Source organism: Cloeon dipterum, chromosome 1 (assembly GCF_949628265.1).
Source record: "Cloeon dipterum chromosome 1, ieCloDipt1.1, whole genome shotgun sequence".
NCBI classification, from domain to species: Eukaryota; Metazoa; Arthropoda; class Insecta; order Ephemeroptera; family Baetidae; genus Cloeon; species Cloeon dipterum.
The window spans coordinates 20,951,998-20,977,616 of record NC_088786.1 but is presented as its reverse complement, the minus strand read 5'-3'; the positions used below and the strand labels follow the sequence as shown (position 1 = coordinate 20,977,616).

Sequence of the window (25,619 nt, the reverse complement as noted above, 5' to 3'; positions counted from 1 at the left end):
CATTATCACCCCCTGCCACCACGCCGGCAGCTCTTTTCACCCCTGCGAGGCTCCACGCGCGCCGAGAGAGCGAGAGGGTGCGATGGGGTGGTGCGGTGGGTCGGCCGACAAGGCAATTACAAGACCAACGACAACAAGCGGCATTAAGCGCCGAATGAATGGAAAATAAGCCGCCGCCGCCGCTCTTTTTTATCATCATCATGCATTCGGGGGAAGGCGAAAAAAACACGCGTGCTGCTCTTTTCTCTGTTTAATAAAATTAACATTTATTAACTTTTCACGTACTCTCTTCGCACATCTATTTACATGTTTTGATATCATCTTAGTTTGCATAATTTATAAACCTTATAAAACGGAAATAATTAGAACAAAATTAATGTGATTTCCTCACCTCTTATCGAAGCGGGAAATACTGACCAGAATAATGGGTTTGTTGGTAATTTTGCCGTCGTTTCACACGCGTTGTCGGTCGTGATAAGTTAAACTTTTTATTATATTTATCAAATATGTGGCGCTGATCACAGAGAATTAACTCGAAATTAAACCATTATTAAAACGAGTTTAGTGTTTAAATATTATATGTACATACACTTATTGAATTGGACAGTGGAGCGCAGAATAAAAGCCGAAAATCGTCAGGTACCAGCAAATGATATAAGGAAGAACTGAGTTTTGATTTTTGCGAACATGAGAGGAACTCATTCAAGACACAGAAGAATTCATTGGAAAATTAATCCGCTCATTTGAAAATGTGATATGTTGGCAGCACTGGAACACAAACCAAAAGTAGGGGAGGGATCAAAAGGGTTTCAGGTTCATGCAGGGTCACTGCACTGGACCAGTCTCGTCTTGTTCGAGTCGACCCTGCACAAGAGGCTCTCAATGCTGAACGGATTGGCCGAGCGTTTCGGCGCCAGCGTCGGTGTTGTCGTCGTCAATTGTGGCGTCGCCGAAAGGTCGGTGGCCTCTTGCGTGACCGATGAGCGGCTGCTGGAAATCTGCTGGTGCGGACGCCGCCTCTGCATCTCCCAGTCCTTGCGGAGCTCCTCCAGGCCCATCTTGATGCCCTTCAGGGCCAGCTTCTTCTGCTGCTTCTCCAACGTTTTCATGATTTTCTTCTCCTTGCGCTCGCGTTCCTTGCGCACCAGCTCCTCCGGAGGGATGGGCTCGCCACTGCACGTTTGGGGATGCGCGTTGTGCGCCGGCCGGCCCGGTCCCTTCTTTGTGTGCTCCTTCTTGCGCCACTTTGCCCGCCGGTTCTGAAACCATACCTGAGCAGCGAAAATGATCAGTTCAGATGTCCACGATTTTAATTTTATTTGACTTGGTTGAAAAAATTGTTCCATTGAAGTTAATATTTAAATTTTACCCGTTCGCGCGGGAATTTATAGAATGATGCATGGACCAATTAAAAATGAGGTTAAATTTTAATTCAGAAAAATCCTGAAAATTTTCAACTTACTTGTATGGTCAGAATCTGAAAATTTAAAAAATTGTGTATAGAGATATACCAATCATGACCGTTCAAGAAAAATATAAAATACATCATCTATCTAAAAAAATCAAGGGAGGGCTCGTCTATATATGTGAGTTCACACGACAATCCTATCAAAAATGTTCCTCTTTTGGGGTCGAGATTAATAAATTTTCATATGAAACTCTATCTGCGATGTATTTTTTCTATAGATCTCGTATTATCTCAAATTGTAATAATTTTTCCGATTTAAGAATATAAGATAAGGAAGAAAAACCAATCAATGGGGAGTGCTATAAGTTTCCATTGCAGCGTTAAAATCCCTTGAGACTCCTTCAAGTTGTCGTATTTTGAAGCTCAATTTGTGAGACAGATTTTACAAGCAAAATATTTTTACCCATAAAAATAATATAATTACAGATTTTAATACAACTCATTAAAAATGTGTTGATTGAGCAATAAATTGATAACCAGGACAAAAACTGTGCGTATAGATCGTTTTAAAATTTGTATTGTGAAATATTTTCTAAGATCTAGTTGTAAATCATAGCAAAGATTTGCAACCCGCTCTAGAGAACTGTTCAGCGGAACAGTATTTCTTCTTATTTAAGGCGTACGTGATCTGGAGACTTAAAAAATTACAGCGATAGTTTTGATATGGATAATGATAGTTCGGCTTTGCCTTCTTGATTTAAATTCTTATCAAGTTGTTTACTTTAAATAACGCTAAACCCTTTTCCTGAATGAAAGTTTCTTAATCAAAAAATCTTAATGAAGGAATATATTAGCCAACCTTATCTTTAGTGTGAAAGAAATTCACCAAAACGACCCCAACATTATATAATATGTATTTAGGTTTAATCCCCAAACCAGAGAGTGTCAACAGGGATTTTTATTTTTCTATCAATTATTGAAAAAATAAGTTAAAAATTTTCTTTTAAAGCGAACAGGTACTTTATATATTGCATTGTTTTAGCGCATGAAGCCTAGGGTTAAAAAATTTTAGAAGTGAAAAAACTGCACTTACGGCTATCCTGGACTCCTTGAGGTCGAGTCTCATGGCGAGGGCCTCTCTCATGAAGACGTCAGGGTAGTGGCTGGCCTGGAAGGCGCGTTCCAGCTCCTCCAGCTGCCAACTGTTGAAGTTGGTGCGCGACCTGCGCCTTTTGCTCGCCTCGTCGCAGTCACCTTCGAATCGAAACCAAAACAAAAACTTAGAAGGGCGCTGCTCGTGACGAACTCAGGGTCGGGGCCTACCGTTGGAGGGACTGCTGGGGCCCGGGGAGCAGCTGTCAGGGCGCGAGGTGCCCGGCGAGGGGCTGCGGTCACGCAGGCCGAACGGCACCGCCTGCACCCCGGCCGGGGGCAGCGGGGGGTGCGGGGGCAGACGATAGGCAGGGTGCAGCAGGTGCGACGGGAAAAGTAGCGGGTGCGGGGGCGCAACCCTGAGCAGAGGGTTGCACCGCACCCTGGCCAGCCAGTCGAGGGGGAGGCCGCCGCGGTAATCCATCACCAGGGTCATCCCTTTGCTAAGCGCCAGGTGGAACTCGTAAAACGCGCGTCCGCTCGCCGCCAGCGAGCACGGCCGAATAGTCTGCGGGCGCCCACCACGCGTGAGGCCTCCGGAGGCCACGCCCCCGAGCCCACCACCGGCCAATCGCGCGCCAGGGGTGCCCGCCCCGCGCCCGTTGCCTGGCAACCGCGAACCGCCGACCGATTTGCATTTCTCGCCGCGCCGCTGCTTTTTTCCTCCGCACACTTGTCCGCTCTTTTAATTAGAGGCGCGCGCAACCCTTTTCCCTGCTTGCGCGGTGCTCTTTAGCCGCGGCAAATTTTTTTCTCCTCTCCTCGCGTTGGTTTTGTCTGTTGGCACAGCAAATTAGCCTCTTGAGTGAGCTATGCCCTCTTGAAGGAGGTTAGTTTCAATCAAAATGCTTTAGAGAGTTACTTTAAATATTTTATTAACACTGTACTTTAAACTTATGTTATGCTTTTAAAAAATGTAATATCAAAATAATAATCTTAAAACACTGCAATTTTTAAATATTAACAGTTATTAATTGCCTTTATTGCTAATTTTTAAGTATTTTAAAAATTTAATACTTTTGACTTCACATATATCGGTTTTTGTTCATCATCCTTTTGTATATTATACAGAGAAAATTATATTTATTCAACGTCCACGCAAACTTTTATTATTTACAATTAATTGTAATCCGTTATCGGTAACTATTCTGGCGAGGCAGTAGTTGTAAAAAACTACCAAATTAAAAAAAAATAAGATGTAGAATATAAAGGACAGTTTAGTACTATATTTAATTGACGTAAACTATATATAGTTATTGTTTCTTGAATTGAGAGTAAATAAGAAATATTTTTAATTTTACCCTATATACTTAGCTCTGCTCATATTTTGCAAAGATCAAATGATTGTTTGATTAAGTTCAGTGCTTTTTGAAAGACGTTGTTTAATAATGTGACTCAATTAATAGGAGTTCAAATCTAGAATGTAAAGAGTGCAAATTCTGTGATATTAAACAAATTAACTTTTACCATTTTTTTAATGTGTTAAGAACAATCTGACGTTGTGCCAAGCCGCCAAAGCAAAAACGAGCATTGATATGTGATTTAATTACTCTGTATATTATGTCTGTTGTACACCTTTTGGTGTTTAATAAATATTTCATTCAAATCTAGAATGTAAATTTTTTACATTTTTATGGACCCTTTGCACATGGTGCGAAAAGGGGGTTGAATAAGGATTATGCGGAACCCTTAGACTACTTCGGCTCTCTAGTGGAGGGGCGGCTTTTTAAAATCTGAACCCTTCTTAGAAGCTGAGATTTGGGCGTATAAGCAATTTTTTGAAATCCTGAAAAAACACCAATTTAATAGTTAAATTTATAAAAAATATAATATATATATAATTCAAGCAATACGCCATTCAAGAATCTGACACATCTATTTTTTTTGTGCTCTACAAGATAACGATATCAAAATTTGAAAATTTCAATACATTCATTTTTAAATTTGAGTTCCATTTTGAAAATTATAATAAAGTGAACCTTTGACCTATATACAGAAAGGTTGTTCCTCTTGACGTGACGAGCTCATCAGTGTCCGACCAACTCAAACTAGTATGGAGAAAACTTGACAATTCTAAAATTTGAAATTGAAGCACCCGTAAAATTCACGAATTTGGGAAAGGTGGAGTTTTCTTAATGATGTTTTCTGTCAAATAGGGCAAAGTTTCAGTAAAAAAATCATCAAGATCCTTAAGACCCATTGCCAAAACTATTATGCATCTTTCCTGCTCATAGGCGTGGTAAAATGTCAGAAAAATTATGTATTACTTTCCAGTCAATTTTCCTATTGCTGAAAATTTTCTGAAAATTTTGAAACAATTCCAGATTTTATTGATTCTCATAATAGTTTGTCTTTATCTTGTATTCAAAGCAATATTAATTTAAATTTTAAAGCATCTTCCCATTTAGTTTCGAGTTCTGAGAGAAAAAAAATCATAGTATTCCGTCCGTCTCTGTACTATCATAGAAAAGTGTCACGGGGCCATATGGTGTTTGTAAACATTTTTGACAGATTTGACGTGCGCCGCGCGAGAGCGTGTGTGTGTGCAGTATATTTGCCGTCTCGCACTTGGCTGCTCTTTGCGGCGCAGCGCCACTCGAAATCGTATATTTAACCCCCATCTGCTGTCAATTACACTGATAATAAAGTCAACACGAGTGAGTAAAGCGCAAACAATGCCGCACTCTCACCCGCTATTAATTCGATCAAAAAACATTTACGAGGCGGATTGATAAAAGCTTCTAAGAGCGCAGCACTCATCCCGCGGGCTCAACGGGTTGCTCAAATAAAGTGCCAATCAATCAAAACAGCGACTGCCTGACAGCAATATCACAAATATACGCACACGCGCCTAAGCTTGTCAGAGAAACACAATTGGCCGGCGTTCACAAATAAATTATATCAGCGCGTAAAGAGAACGATAAGTCTCAGCAATATATAAAAAATCATCTATTTGCCTGATAAGATTACTCTGATGGAATTATGTTTTATGCTTTCAATTTCATGTGTTATATGGTACTGTTTGCTCGGAAATACGTTTTTTTCTGCTGATGTTTAATAACTTAATTTTTATTGCACACGGTTGAAGATAAATGGCTAAAGGATTTTTTTCAAATCTAAAGAGCTTGCTCTATCTATGGGTGGTTTGGAGCAGCGAACGTTTTAGTGGCGGAACTTAGTGTGCAAGACATCTGTTGGTAGAAGAGGGAACTATGAACTCAAAGTTTGTTTCGTTTTCGGCGCGTGTAGCACGTTTCGGAAGAGTTTGATGAAAATTCTTCCTAATTTTTTTGAAATTGCAGTCAAGGGCAAATAATTTTGCCAGCATCTTTCGAATAAAATGAAAGTGTTTTATTGTTTAAATCTATTTAAAAAAATAATTAATCTGAATAGGGAGTTCTGATGTTTTCTTCTCTATCTCGCAAATAATAAGAATAAAATACAAACATATAATAATAAAGAACATATTTTTTTCATTTTAAAGTTTAAAAGCTTATATCTCAATGGGAGAAAGCAAATTTCACGACCCTTTGCCATCATAATTATCTTCATTGGGTGGCAGTTAGCATGCAGCCTTCTCTATTTATATTTTTCCCTTTCTAGAATTTTTTCGTAATTTTAGGAGCAGTTTTTCCCCCTTTGAAAATAGCTCAAATAAAAAAGGATGGAATTTTGTGGCTTGCTGTCAAGGGAATTTTTATCACAGGAAGATTCAATTTGCGGGGCTGTCACGACTTTTTAATCGTTTCTCTTTTCGTCTGCAATCAGAGACATTTTCAATGGTCGCTGATTCAAAATTCTCTGCAGCTAATACGAATTTTGTTTTGGAGGTTACGCATACTGTTGATCCGAGGCCTGCTGGTCCGAAACAGCTGCTGTACAGTACGAGAGCGTGTGTAACATTATTTTTTCTCTTTTAACTATTTCCAATTTTTTAGCATTCCATTTTCCCTAATATTTCATTCCTATGGGAGTCGCCATTCTTAAATAAGTTTTATTAATCAAGGAACTTTTTATTTTGTTACACGGGTGGCATAATATGATTCTTAATTTATAATACTGATGATTTATTCGTATCAAATTATCTTAGTTTGGTCCAAAATTAAATTTAGATGACAGTTTTTCTTCTAAGAAGAATCTCACAAGTACAGTACGCAACTTCGTCTCCATTGTAAGGGATGTAACAAAGCCCATGAGAAACATGAATCTGAAATTTTAAATTAACACGTTAAAACGAACAAAAGAAAAATTAGAACTTCCTCTCTTCCACGTTCTATTTTTTACTATATATCAGTTATTATATACATACTAGTAAAATTTTCTGATGGAGACGCGTTTAAATATTGAACTGCCTTTACCTTACCGACGACATCAACCCCATCGTGTTTGACTCTGCCAACGTAAAGGGTTTCTCCGTAGGCGGTCCGCCCTGCTGCGACAGCGCCGGAGGGTAGACTCTGTTTGAAGTTAAATGCGCACCAGACGAATTTGTCCCCGACCAAAACCTCATACTCTTCTGAGCAATATTCGTAACCGGCGTAGCTTATGTATGCCCGCTCTAAAGCCGGAATTGCTTTGCCAGGAATCAATTCGCCTTTGCAAGGCGCTCTGCAGATGTACATTTTTCGGTCGGAATTGTCCATGCCAGCGAGAAAGGCATTTTCTGGAATTTTTCCCTTGGTTACTCTTGCCCATTCATTTTCTATTTTTTTACTGGTCTCTTCCAAATCATCTGATGCATCTTGCACCAAGACGCCTCTGAAAAATGTACATTATAAATTTATTTCGATAAATTTGAAAGTCAGGAACAAAAAATTAAAACCTTAAGAGGATTTCGCATTCTGTGAAGCTGTTTTCCTTGCTCGCAAAAGCGACAAAACAACATTTGAGTTGTGTGTGAATCTGAAAAAATAATACTATTTTCTTCCAAAATACAAAAATGCTTGTTCAGGTCACCTTGCCGATATATTCCAGCCCTTCGTATTTCACTTTGCCGACGAAAATGAGTTTTCCCTCTTGCGTGTGGCCGCCAACGACAGCATTGTCCGGGACTTGTTTGTCAAAGTCAAAACGCTTCCAGTGGAAATCCTCGCCAATCAGGACCTCGTATATTTCTTTGGAGCGAATTTCGATCTCGTTCCAAGCAAACGAAGTCAAATTCAGACCAGGGACAGCTCTTCCTGGTATAAGATTGCCATCGTGCTTAGCCCTGCACACGTACATTGGGTAGGTGGAAAAGTGGCCCGCAAGAAAAGCGTTTGCCGGAAGTTTATTGTTGGTCACTTCCTGCCATTCGGCACTCGTTTGCCTGAAACAATTATTTTCTAAATCAAGAAACCTATTTTATTGGCTGTTCTTACGATACTGCGTGCAAGGCAAATGTTTTAAGCCTGTTCTCCAGAGTGTTACTCAAATATTCCTCAACTGATCTTTCTCTCGTTGTCGGTGACTGGGATGGCTTTTCTATTACTTTAGAAATAGCGGTAAAGGAAATTTTTTCCACATCTACTCCAGTTCCGTCGAAAAGCGCAAGGATTTCGTCTCCGAGATATGGCTGGGTAGCAATCCAGACGTGATTTTTATATTGGGTGATTGATTTGAGGCAGTTGAAAAACAAATTCTTACTCTCGGACGACATTTCTTCCAAGCCAGAGACAATAGCAACGATGCTCTTGCTTCTTATGAGCTCATCAACTTTCTCTTCAAAAAGATCTGAAGAATAAGCTATCAAATGCGACAACTGCAAATCAGACTTTTTCAACGCCGCCCTTTTGAAAAAGTTTTTCAGCCCTGGCAAGGCCACGTGTACCACCTCGGAGCCGAACTGAGAGAAATACTTTTTGTAGAGATGCGCAATTTCCCTCGTGACATCTAACAGCGCGCTTTCATCGTCCGAGGTCAGCATTTTTAGGTTTATTTTTTTAGCTCCATGCATGAGCAGCTCTTCAAAGGATAAGTACTGCTCGCTCTCATCAGCCACCTTCAATTTGAAACTCGGCTTTGAGAATTCGAGAGGCCAATCAGGAAAATCCAGTAAATACTGCAATGTGGAATCGAGCATTGCACCCTCTTCTGGGCAGGAGATTATTTTTGACACTAGTTCTTCTTGCAGACTAGATTTGTGCTTCAGTTCGTTTGTTTCCAAAATACTAACCAGCTTCATGATTGTTTCTAAAATTATGAAAATTACTTAAAAATTATTTTTTTTAATTTTTTCAGCATATTACCTTCTTTTGGAAAGACGCACACTAGCCAGCCACTACTGTTTGTCGCATTTATTTGAAATTGCTCGGCTCTCTTAATTGAGGAATAGTTATAAATTTAAAATGTACCGAAATCATTCGAAATGTTTACGATAATATCGTCGTACATGTTCGCCTGGTTCATGAACATGAATATTTTCGGTCTCCCAGCCCATTGGGCGTTTTTTGGGCTCATGAATTTCTGCACAATCTCGGCAATCGGCTTTTGCAAGCTTCCAATTTGAACGCAGATCTCTCCAGTTTCATTCTCACTTATCGGTGCCATTACGCACGTCAGGACGCACCCATACGCACTCTCAGGGCCGTTAACTAAAAACATTCATTAAAAAAGGTTTTTAACAAGATAAACTAATTACTCTCTGCAAAATATTCCTTCATTGATGTAGTATCCAGTTGGTGCAGCGTGGTGGCGAAGTACAAATTTTTGCTCAGAGCGTTTTGCAAATACTTGACATTTTTATCTGCTGCACCGTCTTTAAAAATTGCTGCCCTTCTCTTCCTCACACATTCGCCCTCGTCTGACTGCCACTTGAAGAAATCCGGCCGCAAAATTGATGACATAAATGTTTTGCTGGCGTTTCCACTGCTATCAGAACCTCCGTTCGCGGAAGATCTTTAATTAAAACGACTTTGAAAGTTTTTAATTAATTTGGTGCACTTAGCATTTCACTTGGAAAGTGTGAATTTGCGATGGGAAAAGATTTTAAACTCCGGCGTTTGTCCCCACGCGCTGTGATTTATCGTGTTTATCGATGCTTCGTGGATTTTCCTTTGGACTCTGGTGAGGAAAACGACGAGGCTCTCGTCCTGCGTCATGTTGTCCAACGTCTCGCACGTTTTTGTCACCAACCATGAGCCTTTGTGGAACCTTCTCGCTCGAGTGGCTGGAGAATATCACACCGTAACTGTTTTTAAAAATACTCTCATTCTTTGTTTTTCTTACTTTCAACCGTGGAGTAGACCAGTATTTGATTGTGCTGCTGCGAGCAGAGTGAAAAAGTGCACGTGTTGAGATTGTTTTCCGTTTGCACCGATGCAGTGACGTTTTCTTCAGCATCACCTCGACATGGCTACGAAAAAATGCTATATATAGTTTTATATAAATAAATTAAAATTAATTTTACTCCAAAGAAAACTAATTTGAGACATTCTTGGGCGTGGTCTAACTTCTTCAGGCCATCTAAAACGTCTTTTGTATTAAAGCTCTTGTATTGTTGTAAATCATGATCGAAATGATCCGTGTGGATCACTCCATCCGTTCCTCCATGCGAAAGAACGTAGAGGATAAATACACTTGGCAAGGCAGCTAGAGTTTCTAAACAGACGGCAGTAGTACTTTAATTATATGGTTCTAATTGGATAGGAATAAGTACCATTATCGTTATTAAACAAGGCTAAAAGTGCTTCTTTGTCCGAAATTGTTTCAAGTAATTCATCTGCTGAAGGCGAAAATTCATGGTAGTGGCAATTTCTTAATTTTTCAAATGAGTGTCGCAGCATTTTCAAGTCTTCACTGTTTCCAAATCGAAAATTTTTCTCATCATCTTCAAATTTGTAGAACGTCACTAGCACTATAACACTATAAATTAAATATTCAAGATATTATATTTTTCTTTTCTTTGCGCGGGTCTATAATAAATATTACTTCATACTTTCTCGCGACTTCTCCATCCTCAAAGTATCCAAGTTTTGCTCCATTCATTTTACCTACAAGCACATGAAATACAGTGTATTTTTCAGGGAAATGTATATTGTACTGTTAAAAAGCACCATGCTTACAATTAGCAGCATATTATAGAGTCACATTTTTATGTGTCCTTGATAAAGTCTTCAATATCTCGCGCTTCGGTTTTTTATCTCCAGATGCCGCTTGTGCTGTGTTTTTTGAAGGCGCTCCCTCGATTTTTGGGATATTCAGTTTATTTATGGATTTATTCAGTTTAATTTATGCTTTTGCCTTACAAGCCCCCCAAAGACCATACACTAGCGCAAAAATATTAATAATTAAAATATTAGAAAAATAATATTTGTGACTTAAGACACAGGATAGGTTTTTAAAATTGAACAATTAAAAATAGAAAAATTTTCCGTTCAAAAAGCACACAAATACGTTTCAAATTTATCTTGATATTTTAAATGACTATATTTTATTGCCCGATATTCGGTATTTGTAATTTTATTTAGTTTTAAAATGAATAACAATAATGCCTTGGTTAGCCTAGAATTTTAATGGTACCTAAAGAAAGCTGAAATGTTGAAAATGTGTTGAAGCACCGGTAGCAGCAGTGTGAAGCAGCGTCAACATATATTATACTAGCTTCTTCCGTGCCCAAAACGTCTCGCTACTGATTGTGAGAGAGAAAAGAGAGACCACACGACCCAACTAAAAATGATCGGCCACAGTCGCAGCCATCGTTCGCATTCGGAAACTGGCTCTCGCGCGCCTCTTGTATTTTCGCGGTGCGAAAAAAGAGAAGCTGAATAGTGGATGCCGTTAATACCATACTGTTTATTTAATCAACCAGTGCCCTACTTATAGCTCTTACGATTTCAGCCTAAAAGAAATTAAGTAGTCAAAATACCGCTTTTTCAGATATGTTCAGCACCCTAGTGGCATTGCCTTCCAACCTCTCAATGGTTAATTAAAAATATTTAATATCGAAACAATTTTTTTAGAAATTTTATATTGTTTAATGCACCAAACATTAAACGTTTACAATTACTCAAGAATCAATAAAATTTCTTAGAAAACATACTGTATAATACACATTGCTTTTGAATTCATTATTGCACGGCATTAATTAATGAATTTAATTAAGTAAAAATACATCATCCGCACGTGCACTCAGGAGAACAACTGACACCAAATGTTTGCCTTTAATACATTGAATATCACCATTTTTAATCGACATTTTTACACTTTCTTTGCGATGGCATCAGCAATCTCCGCATCAGTCATCTGCTTCGACCCCTGGTACTCTTGGCCGATCGCGTCGTGCAAGCAGCCTGCTTCCTCATCTCCGATCCTGACATTCTGCACATTCGATTTGTTGCACAGAAAAGGACACAAATCGTTGTGGTGTTGATGCTGGTTTTTGGGCGTGTCTCCGTCCTCCCAACCTTCGACCTCCAGGAAACAATATTGGCACATGCACAAGTCTCTTTTGCCGGTGTAATAGAAGCCGTCTGACGCCAAATCGAGCGGCGTGAAAAATTTCCACTCCCTTTTCAGCACCGTGTATAGTCTGCACGCCTCGTAGTTCAAGTTGAGGTGTTCAGGAATGGGGACGTCCGTTGCGAAAGATTCGTCTCGACACACAGGGTGCTCGCGTTCCACGCAGGCTTTCAGGTTGGCGTCGATAAGAATGGAGAAGTCGCAGAATTTGCAGCGAACGGTGGAAGAGTCTACGCAGTAAAGTCCTTTCCGAGCCAGGGTTTCAGCTTTAAACGGCAGCACCTCAGGGTAGGAGCGCAAGGAATAAAAGGAGAACAGGCGGTGCAGCGCGAATTCAAACTTCAGCTTGTCACACAGCGCTCGTGGCAAGAGATGCATTTTGTTCTCCTGACAATGAGAGCAAAAATTATACTTAGCGTCAAAAAGTCATATCAGTGCGAATGAGTATACGCCATAATCTAATCAACACTTAAATAAAAAAATTGTCCGTAATAAATATTCCTCAAATTGTCTTATTAGGAAATAATCGATCAACTTTTAGATTTGATTTTTATCCTTAAACTTATTCTCTAAAGTAAGGTAAAAATTTGTCTATTTAATGCTAGAAAAATACTTCAAACAATAAAAAATCAAATCTGAATTGTGAAACATCTGGTATTTAAAAAAACGCACGTGAACAATATATTTTCATATTTGTTTCGCGCTTTTATGCAATTATGCTTGTTATTGATATATTAATAGATGATATTCTTTGACTATAATTATATTGCTACATTAACAATAAAAATAAATAAGTCATACACTAGTTTACGAGCTATGCTTGTGGAATAAATGTATATGTGATTATATTATTTATCGTGTTGTTCCGTGAGCTGCCGCTGACTGGGTGTCACACCGCGCCCAATTAGATCGAGACTTAAATTCTCGATCTTACGCTAGGGCGCGGAGAAAGTCTAGTGCGTTCGACGTGCCGTGTATTTTTTTTGGTACCCGAAAATGCTCGGGTAAACCCGGTACCGGGTTATTTATTCTCTCGTCGGGCCGGGTTTGGGCGGGTTCGGGTTTACTCTACCAGGTGCGGGTATTTTAAAAAATCCGATCACCCTTCATCAAAAAAACCTCATTTTCATACGCTCTCGGAAAAAATTCCAATGCATTGCCAATTTTTGTTCAATCAGAGAGCGAAAAGAGCTGAGTAGTGCCTTTGGGAAAAACCCGCATTAAAAAAAATGCGGTGTAGTGGTTCAATGCGGTTTTTTTTCAATTTTAACCATCTTTGCAGGCAATGTTTTTGCAACTCAGTTTTCAATAATTTTATAATTATTATGTCATCTTGACTTCGAAAGATTTTGAAAAATAATTTTTTTTTAAAACAGCCAGCAAATGATAATTTAAAAAGAATGCTCTTCAGAGGAAATTTGCGGTCGAAGTGGTCAATATTTCCTCAACAGTGCAGATTTTTTTGAGAATATATGTAAATTTTTAAATTTAAATAAACTATTAATTAATTTTTTTGGGTGGGCGCACTCGGGCCCTGTATATCGGGTCCAGGCGGGCTCAAGCAATGAGATGAGTTAAAACATCGGGTATGAGTGGGGCCGGGTTGCGTCACTATTAAGGTACGGGCCTGCCCAGGCAGCAAAAATTGGGCCCGATGAACGCACTAGGAGAAACTCAACAGGACAACAGGTCAAGAAAGGGTAAACCCACATTATGAGATGACTGCTGTGATAACTCTCATATAAACTTTCGAAATAGAATTTATGATACAAAGCACATGAAAATCTGTAGTAAATATAAGCAGAAGAAGGTTGTCACCAACTCAAAAGACTTGATTTAATTAAAAAAAACATTGATAAGAAGAGCAAACTTAAATTGTATTTATATTACCTTTTACGTTCCTGCCTGACGGTTAAAGGTAGCACTCAGAATCGAGTCTACGAATGAATGGCTATGAGATTTGTTCTGAACTGCAATTTATGTATCATTGGTCTTAGGTTTCGAGGTTACCATAGGTCTTTTGAAAATAGTCTAAGTAAGATGTAATTTGAAGTCTGTTTTTCCTTGTTCCCCCACCAAAACCAAAACAGCTGAGCTGTTTTTGGCAGATTTAATTCCGCACGCACTCACTCACCAGCCTCGTAGTCTCCTTGGTTTTTGCTTTCTGGTGCACAATGACCTCTCTCGGAGAACATCGAAACGGGGCTCCGGCGCTCCGCACCTTTCTTGCGTTGGAAGCGCTGCTCTCACAAAACATACACCCAGCTCTGGCGGCTCTGGTGTGATTAGTCACCAATCTAAAAAGTCGACACGCTTGAGTCATAATGGACTTTTTAAAGTCTACGGCTTTTTCTAATAGATTTATCATGTTGTCTTCTACTGCACCGCACCTAATTGAACAATGCAATCTTAAACTCGATTTCACGCGAAAATAATTTGATTATCCTCTTTAATTTGTCCCCTTGGCAGAGAACTTAATATTTTTGGGTGATTTTAACAATTTTAGGGTTGTTAACATTCTGTATATATGAATAAAATTAAGTATGAAATGACATTTTTTTAATTTTCAGCAACGGTATGAAGTGTTCACTGCTGGGTGGGTCTAACAATGAGATATGCTTGTCACCTCATGTGCCACTCGCCCTGGTCCCGGCAAAATCGCGTAACTTTCAACAACCAAACGCGAATTTCCTTGTTGCAAGAAAAGGCCAACAATCAATTCGGCAATGAAAATTTGGGTGTTTTTTGAACGTTGCGCAATTTTGCCGGGACCAGGACGCACTACAATTGTAAGCTGGTACATATGAGAGTGAGGAGACACCTGAGGAGACAAGCCTATCTTAGACCCACATACAGAAAAACAAAAATTTGCCAAAATCAGCGCGTGCTTCTACACTTATATTGGTAGCTTCATTCTGCTTCTACAACAACATGCAGCAGCTATATACATATTTGAAGAGAGAGAAAAAGGGTCCGTTTTTTAAAATTCTTCCTAATCTATTTATTTTTATTTTAAACCAAGCAATATTTTTATTTTCACTGATTTTAGTAATTTTGCTCAATTGCTATTTAATTTCATAAGTTAGAAGCACATCACATAAAAATCGATCAATAAATCAATACATTTTTTATGCAAGTAAGATTAGAACAACTTGGAAGGACGCAACGAAGAGGACCTATTTTTGGTTTTCCCGGACAATTAAAACAAGATCATTACTGATATTTTGAGGTTCTTGCAGAGATACTTTCCAGGAAATACGAATATATTCATAATAATATACGCGTAGGCTCTTTTTTGTCAGCTCAGCAGGTGCGTTCTTATTCTATATGACAGACAATTGGATACAGATTGTACTATAAGATGAAGTGTTTACTGGAAATCCTTAGCGCACATTGAGTTCGTTGGCGAACGGCTGTGTGGTGTTGTGGTAGCACCACTAAAAGGAATTATTTCAAGCACGCGTTGATCTGACGTTCAGTAATTTAAGTTGTAATAGTTCCAAACTGCCTCTATCTCACCATGAAATTAATATTGAGCTATAAAAATTATATAACCATACGTGTTCTGCTGAACATTTTGAAACGTTTGAATTTCGAACGCCTGCAGCGGCCTCATTTCAATGCTATACTGAATCTTTTCGTATTCGTTTCCCACGTGACCTTATTTATCGTAAATAGAAAACACATTTTTCCTTTAATTTTGTATTTTTAACGGCGTCATCACATACTAATAATTATTTCAAGCTAAAAGCGAGTGGGCAGGTTTTTTCAGAATTGCCTTTTCAGATGACATCGAATTCCGTCAACCATGATAGCATTGCGACGCAGAGCAGTATTATTTAAAGGAAAACTCTTGACCATTTATCCCCATTTTCAAGAAAAACCAACAAAAGCATTTTACGTTATATCAATATGAAAAAATTTAGCAGTGCTCAATCTATTTTTGCGATAAAACGTATTCATTTTGAAACGGCAATTAAGAAAACGTAAAAATTAATCGTTACTTAAACTGCTGCTTAAAAGCGGTAGCAAAAAACACGGTGAAGCGCAATATATTGCTGTTGCAAATCGTAAACAGGTCTACATGAATCGACCTAGTTTTATATTCAAATTAGTTATGATTGCCTTTTGTGACTCGGACGCACGCGCAGCACTGTTAGATAAGCGACAGAAACACTTTGGGTGGTTATCAAAGAACTCTCTTAAGTTGAAAGTTCAATAAAGTATCTCAAATAATAGATTTCAAGAGCTATCATAAGATAAAAGGCAGTTCTTCCAAATATAATTATCTTATTTTCGCTCTGTTTCTTGAAGAGAATGGACCGAGATGTGCTGTTGCAAGTTTCTGAGGAGGACTTGCCACAAGTATTGAATACTTTGGAAAAATTTCTGCCTGACTCCATCGTGGTTGGTTGATTTTAATAATTCGCCATGCAGTTTGAGCTATAGCTTGTAATATTTCCAAGCCATACGAATGGATCTCCTTGCACCTACGATGGCGAGTGACAACCCCAAGTCTCAAACTGCGCATTTTCAGTCCAGCAGGATCGTCGTGGAAGGAAGGAATTTTAATTTGTCTCTCGGATGGATTGGCAGTAATATAATGTACTTTTCATTAACATTAGAAGATTTATTTTATCTGGGCAAAAAGGATTGCGGCAAGATGTACGGCGTGATGTATGCCCCGCTGGAGAAAACGGCCACGCTGCGAGCCTCGGCGCTGAAAACAAAGTTGATTGACTGGGAAAGAGTCATCCACATTGCTTGTCTGCTTGACAGACACCTGCCCATTTTAACCGAAGTTCTCAAGGTCAACGGATTCAAATGCACTGGTGATTACCACATTCCTTGCAAGCTTCTTTACATGCCCATCCAGAAAGCTGTCGAGTGCCCCTTGCCCAGGTACGCTTATAAGTCCAAAAAATATAAAAAATTATACAAGTATCGGCAAGTTTCAATAATATATTTAGTCTCAGAGCGAAAAATTGCAAATAACCTTTGCATTTTTAAGAGTATTGAGAAATTTACACTTTAAATATTAATTAGCTAAATCTTTATATCACATTTCAGAGTGTCCGACAAAGTTCGAGTGGGGTCCGTGGACTTGTCTCATTTTCAGACGGTTTTCGACCACTGGTCCATGCGAGACGACCTTGAGTTCAAACCGATAGTCAAGAAAATGATCACAGAAAATCCATCAGTGGGTATTTTCGTGACAAAAGATGACGGCTGCTCGGAGGAACTGGCCTCGATGGTTCTGCAAGCCGAGTATGGCGCCGTTGGGCTTCTGCAGACGCTGCCGTCGTTCGAGCGTAGAGGCTATGCGTCCATCGCTCTGGCGCATCAGACGAGAAATCTGGCCCACGCTGGAGTGACACCTTACGCGGCCATTTTACTCCAGAACGAAGCTTCCATCCGCCTTTTCCGCTTGGTTGGTTACGAAGAGCTCGGCGTTTCCACGTGGGTTGTCTTTAAAAAGCTTTACTTAGACGATTAAGTAATTGTTTCTAATTTTAATTATGAATTGATTCAATTACTTCTTGCCTGAGAATTCATTATTGCTCAGATAAAAAGAGCACTGAAAAAAAACTTGCCTATAAAAATGCGACATATAATTGCGATAATTGCGTAGGTTTATGATTGAAAATGCTCATTTCAAATTTGGTCTTGTAGTGAGTTTATCTTTTTAATTGTCATAATTTAACTAAGTTTAATTGGACTAATACAAATTGTAAAGATATTTACAAGGGCTATGTTAACAAGATATTCCTTTCATGGCATTTCCTCATCTATTTAAAAAAATGTTTTCATCTTGAAGTAACTGTACGTAAATTGCAAATGTATCTAATGTGATTCTTGTATCATTTACTCGACTGTATCAAAAAATCTTTAACATTATCCCAAGCTGTCTGTTATTAGAAACAAAATTATAATTAAATCGTTCACCGATGGTGTCCAATTAATGAATAGTAATAATAATGATTTAACTACACTATTTTAAAGGATCATAGAAGTGTAGTACTGCTTTAGATAAAATGTTCAGTTTTGTTTAACCTCATCATCCCGTGGGCTATGAGCTCTCATAACACCTCCGAGCATATAACGTGGGGCCCAAGTGGCCGCAGAGGAGCTTGGGCCCAATTGATACGCCAGACATTTTTCCATAAAAAGCCGCTAGACAGGTGCGAAAACCAGCAAGAGGCGAGTTCCAGCCCCGTTGAGCTATTTGGGCATTTCGAGTCACTAATCTAACCACTTTCTGCAATCTCTGATATAAGGCAGCCAGTATTTGTGCATTCGGGGATCTAATACTGACTGCCCAATGTCAGAGATGGCAAAATGAACACAAAAACTTAAAATATTTTAGTACAGTATTTAAAAGTTACTTCAAACTGAAGTTTAAAAATAAAAAATGAACGTTTATGTTATGTATAGATGAGCGTTTTAACCATATTTACCCCTAATATTAAGAGTTAAAGCTAAAAAAATTAATGTTAAAATAAAGGTTCAATTTATGCTATTCTGTTTTTTTGCTATTTTTATTTGTTAAAATTCAAGATAGTATTTTCAAACACAAAAAACACCAATAATCATTTCATAAAATGCAAAGGAATGCTTTATCATGTTTTCAGAGAGGTGGTTCTTCACACAAAGGGAGACATATCGGTTCGCTTTCTAGATCCACATTGAAGTAGCTAGTACCATCAGGTATATTTTGGATATACATGGTCATTATAGAGTGGTCAGGAAAACCGTTCAGGCTATTCCATTTCCACATCGACACGTTAAATGGAGCCTTGGAAGTACACCATCGAAAGCCATTTTCTTGCGTTCCTTTCCTAGAAGCTGAGGTCCATAGTTTTATCGGCCTAACTCGTCCTCCTTTGGTAAAAATCGCGAGGATCCAAGCGTAAACTAAAGATTATTGACCTATCTATTTTAAGACTAATACCTAGTGATGATGAAGCGATGCATTCAAACTCTTCAAACGTTTCTAGCGAAACGAGTTTCAGTCCGAATTGGCAACACCAAGATGCGGCTTTTCTATACGTTATCTGTTGAACTGAAGTTACAGAAAATCTCTGAACACGTGTTTTCTTGATATACATGAGCTGTCCCTAAGATGTAGCGCTTTCCACATATATCGAGGACGAAGCCATCAACAAATGCTGTTCAAATTAAATCAAAATTTGCAAACATCATAAAACAATAATGATCATGTGTCCATCATCAGTTACCGCCATTTGTTAGAAAAATTTGCCTGCCAGATCTCTGCAAGAAATATGTCAGAAATAATTGTTTAAAGTAATTAGTTGGACCATATATACTGTCATAACACAAGGATAGTCAGTTATGCATTGGCCTATTGCTGGCTGCAGAGGTGATTGTCCCTTGAAAAATAGTCTTTATATAAAAACAAGTAGTGTGTGCCTAGAAGGACATACAGCTGAATCGTTCAATTCTACGATTTTCATTGAGTTCTTAACCAGGATCGGGTCCTTTTCCTGTCCACACTGGAATACTAATGCCACCGTGTCGCACTCATCCATTCCCTCTGCATTTCATGCTCTGATGACCAGTTTAATCGGAATCATATATACATACGAATTTTAGTGCATTCGTCCACAGTTTTAAAATCGCTCATTAACTGCGTGTTGTCGCCGGTGGACATGAGCTCAACCAGTTTTAATAGCTGCTCTTCCACCACCCGGCCATTGATAACCTTTGATTATATTACTCCCTTTGAATATTGACTGCAAATGAAACTTTACCATTTCTCCATTTTCAGCCAAGCATTTTAAAAAACACTTTAAAATTAAAAAAACATTCACAAAACTGATAACTAAGACCAATAATTTAAACCTTTATTTTAACATCGAACGATGTGCTGTTTAAAATGGTATCTATTTCAACTATAGAGAAGATTAAAAATTTGATACTCATAAAACCATTTGCAAACTTTCAGACATGTTGAAATTTGAAGCACACTCGTCCTGAATTGCTTTTCCGTAGCTCGTGGATTTGAGCGAGTCTCTTACCTAAAAAAAATCCTTCAAGTTTATAAAATTTTAACTATCTTATAATTACTTCGCAAATAAATGGAAGGTTTGTTGAGCAATCCACCGCAGTCAGAGTTACGCTGGCGCCGTTGACATCGGTGGCTATGCAGTGTTTTCCAGTTTGAGGTTCTCCGCGCCCCCAAATCGGCCCTCTAACCAGTTTGTTGGCAGCGCACCAACCAAATACATCATTGCAGCCGTTGTCCGTCCCAGACGTCCAGTATTTCCCGAATAGACTTGATTGCTCACTGGCTATATTTTCCAGAGGGTTTTTCATTAACAAAATCAAAAATTTATCTCCCACCTAGAGCCATTGATAAAGCACTGTATTTGTAACTCATGTCGAGGCTTAATAATTTCATTCCAATAGAACAGCAGAACGTGGTTGCTTCTGACCACTGCAGTTTTAAATTTAACAATCGTAATTTCTGATTTGTCAAAATTTTACCGATTTAACTGTATTTCTGAACATGTAAATCCTGCTGTTTACAGTTTTCCAAATGCCATAATCCGATGGGTCTGTTACAGAAACGAAATTTTCCTCGCAAAATTAATAACATTTAAGATATAAGTGCTCGCACTTCCTAAATATTTATACACGTTTCCCCTAGCGAATGTTGTTAGCGAATCCTAAATCAAAAGGGTTTAATATTGTCTCAGACAAATTTAGAGAAAAATTACGTTCTTGATGCAGTTTAGACTGGGACAGCTTGGAACGATGCAATGAGGAGGAGCTGTTGTTGGTTTTCCCTGATACATTAAGTCAAATCGGATTAAATTTTATGTGAATATTGCACAAATACCTTGCACGAAAACACAAACGTGTTTGTGCAGCTCTTTTGAGTCAACTCAGTACCGTTCATATTTTTTAAGACAGACAAATGGATACAGTCCAAAAAAGTTGAATTTGCTGGAAATCCCTTAGCCCACATTGAATTCATGTTGGCGAAAGATTCTGAATTGTTGTAATAACACCATTGGAAGGAACTGTTTGCGAACCCCCGACGACCTGATGTCCAGTAATTAAAGTTGTAGTGCCAAACTTCCTCTGTTTCACCGTTTAAAAAATTACGACCCCTGAAATATTTCAATTTTTGTTTTACTTGAGGTTTGGGCTTTGAAACAGTTAAATTTCTCGTCGGTCTCAAACGCCAGCGGCCTCATTCCAATGCTGCAGCATCTTTTCGCATTATTCTCCCACGTTGTCTAAAAATTCGTGGGATTAGAATAGTTCCTTTCAATGCAACTATTATTCTTTACTATTGATTTTCCCAAAAGAAACCATTCACCGCAGATTTCTCTCCACGCTCCATATTTTTGAGGATCTGTTCCATATATTGATTATTAATTTTCAAACTCAATCTAGAAACATTATTATTATGCCTATAAGGTTTGAATTTCTGTCGAAAAGTGAATTATTTTTTTCACAAGGCATTAAAGAACAGTCAAAGGGAACCTAAAAGAAAAATTTAACCACAATAAGTGATGATTTAAGCCATAAATAATAATTATATTTATTTACTGTCGTGCGAGCTGTTGACGGGACGGATGTAGTTGACGATATAGATAATTTTATGATTGTTGTGCTAATTGAGGCCATATTATTTGAAACTGTATCGGTTGAGATGGTGCTCGTCATCATGGAATCAAGCCTAATCTTTATATTATGTAGTATAATGGCAATGTGAAATAAATATCCTAATTAAAAATTGCCTTACTTGTGCGGTAGATGAAATGGAAGCAGGTGCAATTGTTGTTGAGCTCTAGGGATGGTGCTTATCAAGACCGTGTATGCCGAATTTGGTATTGTGTCTGTAGAGAGCGTTGGGAAAACGTTCGTTGAGGAAACATTGGCCGAGTCAGTAATGGTCTTTATAATCTCTCCCGCACTTGTTGTTCTCTCTCCCGTCACGATACTATTCGTGAATTCCGTTTTTGTTGCTGGCTGAATTTGAGACACTCGCTTATTACAGTTTGTTAATATATAATATTATGTAATTACAATCGGTTGCTGAGGACCCTTTAGCGTATTCAAAGTTAAGTTCACATCGGCAGTTTCTGGCGCTGCTTCAGTTTTCGTTTCTTCGACATTTACTTCCGTTTCTAGACTTATTTTGGTTGGCAACGATTTCAAAGGATTTAAAATAGATTTAGTTGGTTGAGCGATTAATGTACGGTTCGCTTTTTTCAGTCGGCGCACGTTAGTGCAAGACCTTCGCCCGCAGCATCTTATAATGTAGAACCGACGTCTACCTTTAATGTAGTAAATTGTAAGCAACAATCTTGAACTCATAAACTTCTGTTTTCAAATTCCTTACTCTTCAGCTCCTTCAATTCAACCTATTAATATTGAATTAAATTAAAGCTTAAAAAATTAAAATTAAAGTTCATACATATAAAAATGTAAATATACTATTGTAAAAACATTGAAGAAAGCAGCTAAATTGTTTTGGGTAATTTATTTTTTTCTTTTCCTTTTTGCTTTCAAAAGGGTTCAGAGTGGGAAATTTGTTTCACCAAATTATTAAAAAACGCTAGAAAGATTTGAAAAAAATATCTGTGATAAGGAATAGTTTGATAAAAAAAATAAAGGTGAGGTTTCCTGCGACAAACCAACCTGCGAGGCGCACAAATTTAAAACGACCAGCACGAAGAAAGCAAACGTTCCGAGCTTTAGCGAGTTCATATTAGTAATAAAATACAGTATGTGAGCAATAGGAGCACCGCTCATATTGAACGTCCTTGAGTGTCAGTATAGTGTTTCGCAATCATCATAGTTTGCTGAATTTTTTCCGAACCGCCATTGCTATGACACCGACTTCCGTCAAACCATGATTTTTAGCTAATATATAGCCAATGATGGTATTCAGTTGTGACGTCAATAATTTTAATTATTATTTCTCTCTAGTATGATGGTGCTTAAATGCTTCAAATTCCAAAAATAGTAAACCAAATTTTATCAAGTGGACGTACTACGAGAATGATCACTCAAAAAATTTGATCATTTATAATATTTATGTATCTGTCAACAAACAATGACAGCGTGCAAAATGCTTGAAAACAACATGCGCGAAACAAAACAAAAATGAGTCGACATTTTCATGAACCGAAATTATTTTAAAAAACTAACACAAACACTTCATAAATTACACCATACAAACTATTCGCACAAGGAGCAGGGGCGCAATCTGTTACTCTCAATATTTGACACCAATTTGCAGCCTTGAACGGCAACTTTTCTCGCCAATTCGTAAGCGAACCTCAGCGCGCATTGTGTCTCACGCACTGATGAATGGCTGTGACCTTTATGAAGATGCGACACTAAACTTGTTTACTGGTATTTGCTTCTGATCGCTCAAGGTAGGCAACGGAAAAGTTGAAAGGGCGTGATATGGTATAAAACTGCACAGCGCGATCCATAGTCATCAGTTCACTTTCATTCTCTGAACGCAATCATGCAAAAGGTAAGTAACAGTTCATCATTTACAATTCATCTTTTTCTAGTTTAGTTGTGTTGAAACATACATTTTCACCGTTTATTTGTAGAAAAATAATTATGTTGTAAAATATTCTCTCTATTACAATGGTGCATCTTACTTTCGTAGTTCAATTTAAAAAATTGGCATGAAAATTCGATAATCTGTCTTATCTGCCCGGTAAACATCCTCCAATTGCTGACTCAACAAATCTTTTTGGTACCTTCTGGGCTTGCCACAAATGTATAAACTGTTTTAATTCGAAACAGAAAAAAATTAAAACTTTGTCTCTTAAGAACGTACAAATTAAAAATTACTTTCAAATTTTTACACTTCCTGAACTAGGATCATAGCAGCTGTTGTGGCCAATTTATTTACTACACTTTTATAAACAAAATTTATTCAATTTCAATGAAATAACAAAAAATGTTAATATATCATTTTGATTAATTTAACGTGTTGTTTTTTTATGATTGCAGCTCGTTCTCTGCTTGGCACTCTTTGCAGTGGCTTACGTCCACGCTCAGGAGGACAAAGATGCCGTAATTTTGAATTCTGAACAGGATGGACCCCACTTCGATGGACAGTACAAATACGGGTAAGGCATGAATTAAACTCAAGAACCATCAAAATATATAGCGGATAGTGTCAAGAATGGAATTATTAGTAAAACATGTTTAAAAGTACTGCAAAACCCCGGAAAATCCTTGTTACCATTGGATAAAATTATCCCTATAAGGATCCAGTCAGAGCTAAAATTGACTTGGGTAATTTTTAATTTTTTTAGAAAAGTGGCCTTAAAGTTAGCGTGACCATGCTTTGCAAATGGCTAAATCTGTCTCCCTACTTAAAATTTGATTTTATTTCACAACAAAAAGCTTCACAAAAAGATTTTTATACACCTTGGATAGACCTCGATGAGAGGAATCGAAATCTGCCAAGAAAATACGGTCACGCGCTGTAAATTTTGGAAAAAAATCAGCAAAACTTGAATTTATCTAAGAAATGCTCTATTGATAATTGCACTGTATAACAAATTAATTTAACTACTAACTTGACAAATAAAATGAGGATGCCAAGCGAAGATCTAATTGAAAAATAGGAAAAATAAAAAAAAAATTGTATAATGGCTAATTACGAGACAGTGGTAATTGATTTATCATCTCATATTTTCACTAATAGCTGCCCTTCCTGATTGTATTAAGTCCTCGCCGAGCTGAGCCATTTCGTAAATTTTGATTTCATGTTAAGTAGGTTTTAGATGGTTTTTATATTTAATATAACAACCAAAAAATAGGTTAATAACAGAAAACAATTTGCAGATTCGACACGTCGAACAACATCAAGGTTAGCGAGACAGTTTCCTACAGAACCAATCCTCAGAGGAGCAATGACGAGGATGCCCTGATCAAGGACGTCGGAGGCCGGTACAGCTACACGGACCCCAAGAGCGGCCAGACCTTCACTGTCACTTACACGGCAAACGAGAATGGATACCAGGCTACTGGCGACCATCTGCCCACTCCGCCTCCCATTCCTGCAATCATCGCTCGCGCCCTCGAGTTCACCAGGAACCAGCAGGCGAAAAATGTCAAAGTTCTGTAAATGAAATCATGTTCGAGTCGTCATAAGCATAATAATGTAAAAATTGCACAAAATAAACTTAAGCATCACCATATTTAGAGAGCATATATGAAGTTTACATTTTATTAATTTTGGACCGAAATGTACATTCACTCGCATACCATTGAAGGCTATAACTGACAATTTCAACGCGTAAGCAGTAAAATTTAAAAGTCTTTCTAAAATTATTCCGCATGCAATACCTTTCATCTTGAGCGCATATGATTGCAAAATAATTTTCATCAGTTCTCATAATAAAATTTTCCTGCGCTCACTAGAGATATTTTACCTGTTTTATATAATAGCTCGTTAGGGAATGTTTGAGTTTGTTCGTAGATCAACTGTTTTCGGATTCTCCTAAATACACAAAAATTCATGAGTATCCCTTCTATCTGAGTGCTTGGGATAACCCTCAGGGAAGGAAATTTCTGTAGAAATGAGGGAAAATATACAGCTCGCTTT

At 38.1% G+C, this 25,619-nt stretch overlaps 6 protein-coding genes and 1 long non-coding RNA gene across 11 annotated transcripts; 2 read left to right on the top strand and 5 right to left on the bottom strand.

The window, feature by feature from the left end:
- Nucleotides 1-235: 235 nt before the first annotated feature.
- LOC135948426 (homeobox protein unc-4-like) lies at nt 236-3,386 on the bottom strand. 2 transcript variants are annotated; one of them, XM_065497663.1, is made up of 4 exons: nt 2,732-3,386; nt 2,502-2,662; nt 1,463-1,477; nt 236-1,271 (listed from the first exon to the last, which is right to left on the bottom strand). In XM_065497663.1, the coding sequence occupies exons 1-4, from the start codon at nt 2,994-2,996 to the stop codon at nt 816-818; spliced, it is 897 nt and encodes a 298-aa protein (XP_065353735.1). In that variant the 5' UTR covers nt 2,997-3,386; the 3' UTR covers nt 236-815. The 2 variants fall into 2 exon arrangements, with proteins under 2 accessions (XP_065353735.1, XP_065353737.1); XM_065497665.1 differs by lacking the exon at nt 1,463-1,477 and having other exon boundaries at nt 2,732-3,380.
- Nucleotides 3,387-6,558: 3,172 nt separating this feature from the next.
- LOC135946890 (uncharacterized) lies at nt 6,559-11,216 on the bottom strand. 3 transcript variants are annotated; one of them, XM_065495368.1, is made up of 14 exons: nt 11,060-11,216; nt 10,476-10,530; nt 10,197-10,402; nt 9,948-10,138; nt 9,767-9,893; nt 9,494-9,707; nt 9,180-9,436; nt 8,915-9,132; nt 8,788-8,857; nt 7,921-8,731; nt 7,517-7,868; nt 7,383-7,462; nt 6,919-7,318; nt 6,559-6,767 (listed from the first exon to the last, which is right to left on the bottom strand). In XM_065495368.1, the coding sequence occupies exons 2-14, from the start codon at nt 10,523-10,525 to the stop codon at nt 6,669-6,671; spliced, it is 3,075 nt and encodes a 1,024-aa protein (XP_065351440.1). In that variant the 5' UTR covers nt 10,526-10,530; nt 11,060-11,216; the 3' UTR covers nt 6,559-6,668. The 3 variants fall into 3 exon arrangements, with proteins under 3 accessions (XP_065351440.1, XP_065351433.1, XP_065351449.1); XM_065495361.1 differs by having other exon boundaries at nt 10,469-10,530; nt 11,060-11,081; XM_065495377.1 differs by lacking the exon at nt 11,060-11,216 and adding an exon at nt 10,603-10,719.
- Nucleotides 11,217-11,737: 521 nt separating this feature from the next.
- On the bottom strand, nt 11,738-12,376 carry LOC135939175 (baculoviral IAP repeat-containing protein 2-like). The gene has a single exon (XM_065483445.1). The coding sequence runs from the start codon at nt 12,374-12,376 to the stop codon at nt 11,738-11,740; it is 639 nt and encodes a 212-aa protein (XP_065339517.1).
- A 3,872-nt stretch (nt 12,377-16,248) lies between these two features.
- Nucleotides 16,249-18,432, top strand: LOC135933955 (uncharacterized). 2 transcript variants are annotated; one of them, XM_065475437.1, is made up of 4 exons: nt 16,249-16,405; nt 16,465-16,593; nt 16,650-16,900; nt 17,069-18,432. In XM_065475437.1, the coding sequence occupies exons 1-4, from the start codon at nt 16,316-16,318 to the stop codon at nt 17,493-17,495; spliced, it is 897 nt and encodes a 298-aa protein (XP_065331509.1). In that variant the 5' UTR covers nt 16,249-16,315; the 3' UTR covers nt 17,496-18,432. The 2 variants fall into 2 exon arrangements, with proteins under 2 accessions (XP_065331509.1, XP_065331510.1); XM_065475438.1 differs by lacking the exon at nt 16,249-16,405 and having other exon boundaries at nt 16,466-16,603.
- LOC135933957 (uncharacterized) lies at nt 18,423-21,438 on the bottom strand. The gene is made up of 16 exons (XM_065475439.1): nt 21,319-21,438; nt 21,162-21,264; nt 20,862-21,106; nt 20,740-20,808; nt 20,507-20,688; nt 20,363-20,456; nt 20,087-20,310; nt 19,862-20,037; nt 19,771-19,806; nt 19,604-19,721; nt 19,444-19,553; nt 19,327-19,389; nt 19,237-19,270; nt 19,106-19,167; nt 18,951-19,053; nt 18,423-18,880 (listed from the first exon to the last, which is right to left on the bottom strand). The coding sequence occupies exons 8-16, from the start codon at nt 19,940-19,942 to the stop codon at nt 18,627-18,629; spliced, it is 861 nt and encodes a 286-aa protein (XP_065331511.1). The 5' UTR covers nt 19,943-20,037; nt 20,087-20,310; nt 20,363-20,456; nt 20,507-20,688; nt 20,740-20,808; nt 20,862-21,106; nt 21,162-21,264; nt 21,319-21,438; the 3' UTR covers nt 18,423-18,626.
- A 20-nt stretch (nt 21,439-21,458) lies between these two features.
- Nucleotides 21,459-22,740, bottom strand: LOC135933954 (uncharacterized). The gene is made up of 3 exons (XR_010574038.1): nt 22,676-22,740; nt 22,377-22,398; nt 21,459-22,311 (listed from the first exon to the last, which is right to left on the bottom strand). It is a non-coding gene; the product is annotated as an uncharacterized LOC135933954 (long non-coding RNA).
- A 621-nt stretch (nt 22,741-23,361) lies between these two features.
- On the top strand, nt 23,362-25,225 carry LOC135934120 (endocuticle structural glycoprotein SgAbd-3-like). The gene is made up of 3 exons (XM_065475656.1): nt 23,362-23,522; nt 24,014-24,132; nt 24,857-25,225. Exons 1-3 carry the CDS (start codon nt 23,514-23,516, stop codon nt 25,137-25,139), a joined length of 411 nt encoding a protein of 136 aa, XP_065331728.1. The 5' UTR covers nt 23,362-23,513; the 3' UTR covers nt 25,140-25,225.
- Nucleotides 25,226-25,619: the final 394 nt, after the last annotated feature.